This window comes from Lactuca serriola, chromosome 1 (assembly GCF_051521515.1).
Source record: "Lactuca serriola cultivar US96UC23 chromosome 1, Lser_US96UC23_V15, whole genome shotgun sequence".
In the NCBI taxonomy this organism is placed as follows: Eukaryota; Viridiplantae; Streptophyta; class Magnoliopsida; order Asterales; family Asteraceae; genus Lactuca; species Lactuca serriola.
The window spans coordinates 105,226,388-105,238,491 of record NC_136408.1 but is presented as its reverse complement, the minus strand read 5'-3'; the positions used below and the strand labels follow the sequence as shown (position 1 = coordinate 105,238,491).

Here is a 12,104-nt window from a genome sequence, read left to right as displayed (position 1 = left end):
AATACCACACATAAATCAGTAGCCTCTCATGGATATGATCGGATAGGGCCCTCCGGACAATGTGTCTCAGTGGGACCCTCCAGTCCCACAACTCGGGTTGACCCTCTGGTCCTACCTCAACAACTCAGAATAATACATAATATAAATCACCTAATGCATGATATCGCAATACTCTATATAATCACATAAGAAAATATATTTATGAATTGTTTTCAAAATATAAAATTCATCGTGAACAATTGTAAGACATTACTAGTATTTCTAAATTATGGTAGGTTTTTGTTACTAAAGTTAATCATAGTCTTAATCATACTACCATTAGGACCTGCACGATCATATTGTTGAACACTAGACCCTAGTGCAGTAGCGGATACAGAAACTCCATGAAGAATTGATTTCGGTTGTAGGTATCTGTCTACATTTTCGTAAATCGATGTTGAATTGTTGTTCATCTACTTTTAAATTGTACTTATCATGTGCTTTAAAAATAAATGCAAAAAAGGGCAATTTATACATATTTTGTTAATGTAAATGCAAAAAAGTCCATCATAATTGATACTTCTATCAGTAATGCCACCCCCAAAAAATTGCAATGTGGTTGAACATTCATACGTACATGATTATGGCTTGGGATTCAAGTAGAACATCTTTGCTTTTGATGAGGCTCGAGGGAACTGCATTACAACTGTAGTAATGTCAAATCTTTTTTGAGCATCAGTTTTCTGACTTGGTGTAATGGTCAACTTGTCGAGAGAAGGGGAATGAGCAAGAAGAAGCTTTATAAAAAGCAGTTCCGGTTTTGATCCTTCTAAACATGTTATCTCTACAGTTTGCAATTGGTTCAATGTACAATCGAAACAATTTGGGGATTCCAAATGATTTGAAGCTGGACCCACATCAATTACTCGAGGAACCTAAAAATACACAAAATGCAACCATAGTTTAGCATCTAATTCTTGTATCATATAACCCAAAAAGTTGTAGTTTTATAATTATTTCTTTAATTTACCATTGTCATGAATAACCTCAAGGTTTCAAGATTGGGTGAGTTCCGAAGCAAACAAAGAGCACCGTGAAGTCGATGCAAATCAGCAAGTTGATAATGGGACAACCGCAGATACTTTAAACTATAAATTGCATGTGGAAGCAACTTTGGAATTTTTTCGGCGATAAAAAACTGTCAGATGAAAGTTAGTGTTTAAATCACCCAATAAACATGAGAATTACAATAGACGAGAAATGTAGGACCTCTTAAGAAAGAGCATAAAAAGTTAACCTTAAGAAAATGACTGTCGATACAAAATTGTCTAACACTGGGCAAGTTATTCAACATTAATGTGGCCAAAGTGATTTTTTCAACTCGTACAAAATCTTGTATGGGTTTCCGTAAAGCAATTATAGCCTGAAAAAGGCATGGACTGTCCAATAACCGAAGCAACATGGCATCAGGACAATCAAGGACAATCAAAGTCTGCAGTTTTGTAGCGTTAATGTTGAAATTGTAAACATTTGTGCATGTAACCAAGGCCAACCTCTTAAGCCGTGGTAGGTTGATCTTAGTTCCACACAATCTACCCCCAAAATCAGAATGGTGCAGAAGAAGTTCTTCAAGGTTGAGAAATCCTTCAAACGCACGTGGTGGATTGAAGAAACAGTTTACCATTTTCAAACTTCTCAATTCTAGACAAGAAAACACACAAGAAGGAAGTTCATAACTACGATTTGAATTAGCAAGAATGAGTTCCCTGACACCTCTTCTTGATAAGAGTAGCATCCATTGGTCGACTTCTTTGAAGGTATCAAGAAAAATATTTGGTATATGGAGAAGAAATTTCGAAATTGGACCCGTGTGAAGGATCAAGAATTTGTTTATGATCCTTATAAACCCATTACGACCAAAAGCTCCATTTTTTGCAAACTTTTTAGAGAACTGCAGATCAAAAACCAGCACCCTCATTGTGGTCCATCTGTACCTCCACTTTTTTGATATAATGCTTGTCCTTACAGCCTCTTCAATCGGGAGCCGCTCTAAAATCGAGTCTTTCAAGTGTTCTGGCAAGTGACTGATCCTATCTTCCTCACCACAACTGACATCCCTCCTTTTAATTCTCTCTGTTATTAGATTCAGAAAAAAAAAAAAAACAAAACAAAAAACAAAAAACACAAAAACAAAAACAAAAACAAAAAACAAAAGGCTCCAAGTTATATCAAATATAAAATGGAATCCAATAAGAAACATGGAGCAACTTGACATTTCTAATACTCTTCTTATTTTCAATGAAGTTTTTGGGTGTGGTAGCATAGCTCATGAGAAAGAAACTTTCTCGTTGACAATACTTATGATTTAATGGTTGTAAGCATTTTTTAAGAAAATGTGAATAACATATTACATGGATGATCGAAGGGAAATCTTTATAGAAACCGATGCTATGGGAATTATATGGGTACGTGCATGTGAAAAAGTGTCATTCATGCCACGAAACCTAACTTGGAACAGTTTCTTTCTGTCCAATTTTGGTCTATCATCTCAATTGCTTCCCATGGCAAAACCTAACTTGAAACATACATGACCACATAATATAGATTCTACTTTCTGCCTTTCAAATTTAAAAACTATTCAAGTGCCTTTAGAATGCGTTGTAATAAATCGCATGGAAATCGGTCTCCTGATTTCTGTTTTCTAGTGGATACGTAATGATTGACAACGACTACCCAAAAACAGAGTTTATGTCCGATTGGAATGAACAAAATAAATCCTAAACAACAGAATTTAAACAAAATCTCTTTCCCACACGACTTTCAAAGAATAAAAAAAGATGGAGGTTAATGAAGAAGAAACTTACCCATCAATCAGACGAACAGTAGTTAATCCGCCGGTGTAAGATGTCAAAGAGTCGGGAATTAGGGTTTACTATCCACCAGTATATTATAGTGAGTAAGCTGTAAAAAGTATGTTAACATTGATGAGGGAAAACAAAACGGATGATATATAGAGGATAAATTCCAGAGTTAATTACATGAATGATCCTGTGCTTCCGGGTAATTTATGTAGTACTTGAAATCTAATTCTTTTTTTTTTTGTTCTTTTTAATTTGGACATGTATTTTTTTTTTTTTGGTCCTTTAACAAGATAAAACACTATTTATATATTTGTTTAAATGATGTTATAACCGGTGGAATCCATGGTTGACAAAGTAATATAACATATAACATATAAAATATAAAAATAATAATCATTAATCATAGATTTGCATATATTAACATAAAAACTACAGTTAAACATGGTAATACAATGGTATTATTGGTAGACTTTCAAAAATACAATGCCTTAATTGAAAAAGAAATAGAAATGCTAATCATTTGTAAATAAATTATGTTGTTATTGTTAGCGAGTAACAAAAGAAAAAAAGAAAATATTAACATGTATTACCCTTTAAAGCATTGCAATATTTTATAGACGGCGCTTATTTCATGTTTAATTAAAACTTTTGGTACTTGACACTAAAACTTTTAACAAAAGAAGTTAAAGTACATGGACAATTACCATTCACCCCAAATATTGGGATTGTAAAATTGATTCAAAAGGGAAAGCCTTTTGAATGAAAGGTGAGCTAGTTAACTTACTATGTGTGCAATAAAAATCACAAAAATCTAAAATGATTACATAGCAATGTACTTTTATTGATTAGTTTAGGCTTAGATAGCAAATAGAATAAGAAAAGAATGTGATTGAATACTTGTACTTTTAAAAACTAATGATCTATTAATTCATAAACTAAAGATAAAAACAAACATGGAGAATCTATAAAATTATTGGATGAAAAAAATAAATAACTAATTTAGTGGTTACTTTTAGTTTCATGTATATTAAAACGGATCTACTAAAAAACTGAGTAAAAATTATATTACTTCCTGACTTGACTTGCTTGAACTTTTAATTCTAACATTGGATTTTCTGAGTTGTATTATTTTGACTTTTTGAGTATTATCTTTTTTCTTTCAATTAAAACTGTTATATGATTTTCAAATAAAGCAATCTAAATTTGTTGTAATCCAAATGAAATTGTCACGATAACCAAATGGTATAAATTATTGAATTAACATTATGATACTCTACTTATTTAGGTAGGTATTTTAAAAATAACTTTAAAACATTTTTTATTTTATTTGATATTTTGATTTAGGTTTTCGATTTAACAATAATTAGTTTATTATGTTGGCAATTTAATACATTAGGATATTAGATTGACAATTCAAAAAGTTTGCAACTGATATGATAATAAAAATTCTATTTAATAATATATATAAATTAATAAATTAAATATATTATATTGAAATTTGAAAGGTTAAGGGTTTCAATGCTCGAGATGAAAGAAAAAATACATTTTTCATAGTATAATATGATGATATAATACTTTTGGGTGATTCATCTTGTACACTTACATACGAATGAGATATCCCTATTTAGACTTTATTAGTATTTTGTAAATTGATGTGAGTTTTGCCTTACTGCAAAAATTGAGTTAATATGAAAGAACCCCGCATCTTTGAAGAATGCTGACACAAAAACATCCTCCTTTTGGTTTCTAGCATTACTTCTGATTAACTTCATGTCTGTTAAGCACTCAAATGAGTTTGTGTTTGTTGATTAAGAGGCAGTTGATTCATTGTGTTAAGAGGTGGTTAATTCACACCACTCAGTTTTCCATCTGTTTTAGATTGGTTTAAACAATGAATATAACTGTCCTGATCTTAATCCCATACATATTGTGTTTCGGGAGCCAACAAAGCCACAAAGAAGACATATCCAACCATATTTTGTAGTTTGACATTGTATTGTTTGGAAATGATTGCATATAGATGCTATAATCTCAAACAGAATACCACATGATGCTTGTTGGTGATTTCACAATTTCACCTTTTTAATAGAGAGCATTTTTTATAATTTTTATAATTATTCAGCAAGTTAATTCAAATATTTTCTCAAACAAGAACATTTCATTTAGCAGGAAAAAATTACAAAACGTTAAAATGGTCATTTTTATCATTCTACATTAATCTCGTATTTTACTTCGATGAAGTCTTGATTTCGGTTGTAGGTATCTGTCTACATTTTCGCAAATTGATTTTGAATTGTTGTTCATCTACTTTAAAATTGTACTTAATCACGTGACGTAAAAATAAATACAAAAAATCATTAATGCCATCCCAAAATAATTGCAATGTGGTTGAACATTATCACCTACATGATTATGGCTTGGGATTCAAGTAGAACATTTTTGCTTTTGTTGAGGCTCGAGGGAACTGCATAATATCCATCGCAATGTCAAGTCTTTTTTGAACATCAGAAGCTTTACTTGGTGTAATTGTAAACTTCTGGAGAGAAGGGGAATGAGCCAGAATAAGTTTTATAAAAAGCAGTTCCGGTTTCGATCCTTCTAAATATGTTATCTCAACAGTTTGCAACTGTTCCAATGTACAATCCAAGCAGTTTGGGGATTCCAAATGATTTGAAGCTGCTCCCACATCAACCCAAGTCTCCTAAAAAACAAAAAATGTAATTAACCACAGTTTATCATCAACTCTTGTATCGAATAAGCGAAAATCTTTTACTTTTAATGTTCTTTACTTTACCATTGCCATGAATATACACAATGTTTCAAGATTTGGTGAGTTCCGAAGCAAACAAAGAGCACCGTGAAGTTGATGCAAATCAGCAAGTTGATAACGGAACAACCGCAACTGCTTTAAATTATAAATTGTATGTGGAAGCAATTTTGGAATTTTTTCTGCAATAAAAAACTGTGAGATGAAAGTTAGTTTTTAACTTACCCAATAAACAAAAGAATTACAATAGACTGCAAATGTAGGATCTCTTAAGAAAAAGAATAAAAAGTTTACCTTAAGAAAATGACTGTCGATATTAAACTGTATAACTCTTGGAAAGTTACTCAACATTTTGGCCAAAGTCATTTTTTCAACTCCTACAAAATCTTGTATGGGTTTCCTGAAAGCAATCCAAACCTGAAAAAGGCATCGGTTGTCTAATAACTGAAGCAACATGGCATCAGGACAAGCAATGACAATTAAATTCTGCAGTTTTGTAGCCTTAATGTTGAAATTGTAAACATTTGTACACATATTCAAGGTCAACGTCTTAAGCCGTGGTAGGTTGATCTTAGTTCCACACAATCTAGCCCCAAAATCAATACGCTTCAGAATAAGTTCTTCAAGATTGAGAAATCCTTCAAACTCACGTGGTGGATTGAAGAAACATTTTGTCACTTTCAAACGTCTCAATTCTAGACAAGAAAATACACAAGAAGGAAGTTCATAACGTTGATTTGCATTAACAATGATGAGTTCCATGAGACTGTTTCTTGATAGGAGTAGCATGAATTGATCGATTTCTTGGAAGCTATCAAGAAACATATTTGGTATATAAAGAGCAAATTTCAAGATCAGACCCTTGTGAAGGATCAAGAGTTTGTTTATGATCCTTATAAACCCATTACGACTAAAAGCTCCATTTTTTGCAAACTTTTTAGAGAACTTCGGATCAAAAACCAGTGCCCTCATTGTGGTCCATCTGTACCTCCATTTTTTTGATATAATGCTTGTCCTTACAGCATCTTGAACTGGGACCCGCTCTAAGATGGAGTCTATCAAGTGTTCTGGCAATTGACTGATCACATCTTCCTCAGCACAACTGACATTCCTCCTTTTAATTCTCTCTGTTATTAGATTCAGAAAAAAAAAATGGCTCCAAGTTATATCAAATATAAAATGGAATCCAATAAGAAAGATGGAGAAACTTGATGTTTCTAATACACTTCGTATTATCCATGAAGCTTTTGGGTGTGGTAGCATAGCTCATGAGAAAGAAGCTGTCTAATTGATGATACTTATGATTTAATGGTTATAAGCATTTTTTAAGAAAAAGTGACTCACGAATTACGTTTTGTAACCCTAAAAGATAATGATCAAAGTGTCTTTTAACAACATAATGATTTAAAAGAGGGTCATGGAATATCGAACGGAAAACTCTGGGAAAACGACGTGAATTCTGAAGATGTGTGCATGGAAAAAGTGTCACTCATGCCACGAAACCTAACTTAAAACAATTTATATTGGGTTCAATTTTGATCTATCCTCAAGCTTCTATTTGCATCAATGGTTTCCCCACGAAAAACCAAACTTAAGACAACTTACATCACCACATAATGATTGACGACTACCTAAAAACAGAGTTTATGTTTCCAATTGGAATGAACAAAAGAATTCAAACAAAATCTTTTTCCCAGACGAGTTTCAAAGAATAAAAAACATGGTGGTTAATGAAGTAGAAACTTACCCATTATCAGACAAACCAGTAGTTTATCCGTTGGGGCACAATGTTGAAGAACTGGGATTCGGGAATTAGGGCTTACTATCCACCAGACCCTCAAAAAGATATATATTAAAGTGATCCCGATTTAATAGAAAGAACGAAAAGAAGGGAAAACAGACATTTATATTAATAGTTTTTTAATTTTTAATATGTTTTTTTTTTTTGGTTTAAGGTAATTTAATGGGCAAATTGCAAAAAATCACTTTATTATGATAAAATTTCAAATTTGACACTGATTTTTTTTTTGTAATTATGTCATTATATTACAATTTTGTTGCAATAACAACCAAATGATTTGTTATATACCTGTTCTCCTGGTAACTATTCTTCCTGAATTGCAATAAAATCACTATGTTTACCAAAAATTGCAATTATGATATTGTTTTCTTTTCTCAATTATGTCACTATATTTACAATTTTGTTGCAATATCAATCAAATGACCGTTACCATTAATCTAGCATATAACCAAATGACACTATTTTACAATTTTGTTGCAATATGTATTTATGTATCGTGTATATGTATATCTATTAATGTATCATGTATACTGAAAATGCATAAATTACCAAGTTAAAGTAAAAGGGTCTTTTTGGCATTAGCTTTTTATCTTGCATGGTCATAACATAAAAGGAAAAAAATAGTTTTTCTTTAAAAAAAAATGGCCAGAGTACAAAGTTTTTCTGTTGGGCTAGTGAAGCCATAAATGACAAAGTTCAAGGGCCAATATTGTAACTTTATAATTAATTGGTTCATGTGTGAAGACTTGGAGTACTTTCTAATGAAAAGTGTGCTACCGGTGAAATTGGAAATTGGTACGTAGCTTCAAAGTCAAAAATATGCAGTAGGCATGTGATGCATTAAATGCATGAGACACACAAGTCATAATTTGCAGCAACATATACGTATATGTGTGAAGTGAAGAAGAAGGTTCGACTCAAAAAGACTATAAATATTCACTTTCTCTTCATTTGTTAGACACACAATAACCACAACATCATAGAGAATAGATACACAGATGAATTAGTGAGGTATTAATTTTTGTGCAGAGCCTTAATTCGGCAGTCAAAAATTACGAGTGATATCTTATACTGAGTAATCAAATTACAAGTGCAGTTTTTTAGCCTTGTATGATTGTAATTTTCTTTGATGTTAAATAAAATCCCATCTCTCTCGTTCGCCCGTTGACGTAGGTCAGATTAGACCGAACCACGTTAAATATTGTGTTTAGTTTCATTTGCAATTTTCAGTAGTTTTTATTCCGCAAGTGTTACCGAAATCGTTAATCGTTTTGTTCGAAGTGTTTAACTTGTTTTGTTGCATTCCTAACAAACTGGTATCAGAGCTATGGCTGAAGATGGGAAAGTTAAGATCGAAAAATTTGATGGTCAAGATTTCGGATTCTGGAAAATGCAAATCGAAGATTATCTCTACCAGAAGAAGTTACACCAACCTTTGTCCAAAGACAAACCAGAAGCAATGACGCAGGAGTTGTGGGACTTATTAGATCGGCAGGCACTCGGAGTGATAAGGTTGTCATTGGCAAAGAATGTCGCTTATAATATTGCCAATGTGAAGACAACCTACAATCTGATAAATGCGTTGTCTAATATGTATGAAAAACCTTCGGCAGCAAATAAGGTTCTTGATTCGGCAGCTTGTAAATCTAAAGATAAAGGAGGATAGCTCAGTGACAGACCACGTGAACGAATTCAACTCAATAATATCAATATTGATATATGTTGATATTGGATTTGAGGATGAACTCATGGCATTGCTACTATTATCATCATTTCCCGAAAGTTGGTCCAACATAGTGACCGCCGTTAGCAGTTCAGCCGGAGGTGCCAAGCTATCATTCGAAGGTATTCGTGATTTAATCCTTGGTGAGGATGTGCTCAGAAGGAGTGCCGGAGAAGCTTCCAGTAGTCTTCTAAGTACTGAAGATAGAGGAAGAAAGACCAATAGAGGAGGTGGTGCTAGAGGAAGATCGAAGTCAAGAAAGAGAGGTCAGTCGAAGAACAGGAAAGATATTACCTGTTGGAACTGTAATAAGAAAGTGTCACACCCCAAAATCGATGGCGGAAACGTTCCAGGGCGGAGGACGTCATGTATAGCATCACAACCAATGAATAACAGCAATCATAGCAACACAACCATTACAGTGAATACTTAGGTAAAAAAACGTTTACATCTGTTTTGAAACTTAGTTTGAATTACAACCAATAGTTTTGCATTGTAAAAACTTAAAAACTCGTAATGCTTCAGTTCCTCGAAAATCCAACAAGTACCTGTCTACGGATTTCCTGAGAATATAAGCAGTTTGAAAAATATTAGCATAAAGCTGGTGAGTTCATAAGCAGTAATTTGTAATGAAAACTTGTTGATGAGCGAGCCAAAATGATTATGTAGTTTCAAGAAAATTTGATATTTTCTTTAGTGAAAAACATAGTGTGATCGATTTCGTATACAACCATGAATGTTCGTTTCTGAAAATCGTAGAGATATGCAAAATACTACTTCATGTGACTAGCTAAAGCTAATCATGAAGTATACGTATTTAAATGTAAAACCGTAGCATAAATGATTCGGTTTTGAAAACCCTGGCTCGGCCAATATGCATAGTGTATTTAGTTCTATTTGGTATAAATAGAACTACTGAAGAAAACCAGGTTGGTAAACTATCGGTGATTTATATATAATGTGAGTCGTATAACCATGCTTGATATGACTAGTGACCTTTCCAACGTTCTTCAGGCGTTGATGTTAAATGACATTTGTACATCTCAGGCGTGCCCGCCTAACTGTAGCTAGTAGTCCAGATGTGGGATTGTCAGTCCCGAATAGATCTATTCACAAATCTCACGCTCTCCCTCCAAGAGACTCTGGTTATACAGTGGTAGGATTTATCCTTGTACACCTAAGGGTACAGTAGTGAATTAGCGCCTCACAGTATCGTACAATCTAGTTAGAAGTGATGCAGTAGCGTTCTACCGTAGTGAGAATCCGAATGTATACCGCGTATAGTGATAAGTTACAGTTATGAAAATCATGATTAAACAGTGATATAAACTGTAAACGGTTTCTGTTCCAGTGCATATGTTTAGTAGAGAAGTTCTTATGCTTGATAAGTTTTTTAGAGAGATCCCAAACTATACCGATTATAGTTTGCATGTATAATGTAGTGAATAGCGTATCCGTAAAAACTATGCAATATTTGTGAAAACGTCCCTTATGCTCGACATAGTACGAAAGGGAAATAAAGTATGAAATCTTGCATAAGTTTTATGTGTATTTCAGAAAACATTTATGTTTAGCTTGTATTCCCCCCTGAAAACCTTTAAAAAATACGGAAAAATGTAGGGGTATGAACTCACAGTTGTTGCGTGGAGTTGTTGACTGAAAAGAAGGTTCCCGAGTTGTTTCACCTGACACTTAACGAAATCCTATTATCAAATAAATACGTATATGTATCTAAATTAGCAATTTCGATAAATAAAGTGTCATAAGAACACTTGAATTCGGTTGAGGAATGTTACCGAGACTTGCTTGAATCGAAGAAATGGGTTTGCAGCCAAAAGTACCACCAAAAAGATGTTTACGGTTTCTGAAGATTGGCGATTTTACGGTTTCTGAAGATTGCCGAGTTTACGGTTTCTAAAGACTTGGCGAGTTTACGGCCGTAAACTCAAGAACAGAGTTTACGGTCTTTGAAGGTTGGACCGTAAACTCGGAGGAATGATGTTTGGATGTTGATTTCGAGAAGCTGAGTGTTTCCAGATGTTCCAAAGGGCTCCAAACGTGGTTTTCTCGATGTTTTTCGGAGTTTAAATGTGATTTTATGAGTTTACGGTTGATGAATCTCAGAGAGAGGAGGAGAGAATGCGGCTAGAAACGTCCCAATGAAGTCGGAGGCATCGTATTTATAGGGGTGAGGTGAGGGGTCCACTCGTCCTGGACTGTAAACATAGTTTACGGTCGTAAACCCACTTCGACCAGAAATGTTTGATTTTTTTCCAGATTTTCGGGTTTCCACGCGATTTTTGGTTCCGATTCGTAAATAATTTAATTAAATATAACTAGATTATTTTAATAAACCAAAGAGTTTGACGGAAAAGTTAACAATTTGAATTTTTATTAACAGAATCGCGTAACGGAAACGGGATAAGTTTCGGGTTGTCACAGAAAGGTCATTTCAGAAATCAGTGCCCAAAGCCTTCGGCAGACAAAGGCAAGAAGGAAGTAAATATGGCAGCAGATTCTGAGGATAATGCACTCATTTGTTGTGTCGAAAACTCAATTGAATCTTGGATCATGTATTCTGGTTCGTCGTTTCATGCTAGTCATTCCAAAGAAGTAGTGCATAATTTCAAGCAGTATAAAGGGAAAGTTAGATTAGCAGATAACAAGAGCCTGGATATTACTGGAGTTGTGGATGTGGTCCTCAAGACAACTTTGGGTACGAAGTGGACTTTGAAGAATGTCAATTTCATTCCAGACTTGAAAAGGATGTTAATATATGTGGGGCAGCTTGATGATGAAGGTCACCATGTTACATTTGGTGATCATCAGTGGAAAGTGACAAAGGGAAACTTAGTTGTTGCTAGAGGTCAGAAGCGGGGTACACTTTATATGGTGGAAGTTTCTGATGCCGAAGCACATGTTGTTGAAGAAGTTGGGGCATCCACTCTATGGCACCAAAGACTTGGTCATATG

At 33.8% G+C, this 12,104-nt stretch overlaps 1 protein-coding gene and 1 pseudogene across 1 annotated transcript; both read right to left on the bottom strand.

Annotated features, from left to right (window-relative positions):
• Positions 1 to 620: 620 nt before the first annotated feature.
• LOC145059892 (F-box/FBD/LRR-repeat protein At1g13570-like) lies at positions 621 to 2,847 on the bottom strand. The gene is made up of 4 exons (XM_079007658.1): positions 2,844 to 2,847; positions 1,277 to 2,112; positions 1,010 to 1,177; positions 621 to 914 (listed from the first exon to the last, which is right to left on the bottom strand). The coding sequence occupies exons 1-4, from the start codon at positions 2,845 to 2,847 to the stop codon at positions 621 to 623; spliced, it is 1,302 nt and encodes a 433-aa protein (XP_078863784.1).
• A 2,395-nt stretch (positions 2,848 to 5,242) lies between these two features.
• LOC145059885 (F-box/FBD/LRR-repeat protein At1g13570-like) lies at positions 5,243 to 7,358 on the bottom strand (annotated as a pseudogene).
• Positions 7,359 to 12,104: the final 4,746 nt, after the last annotated feature.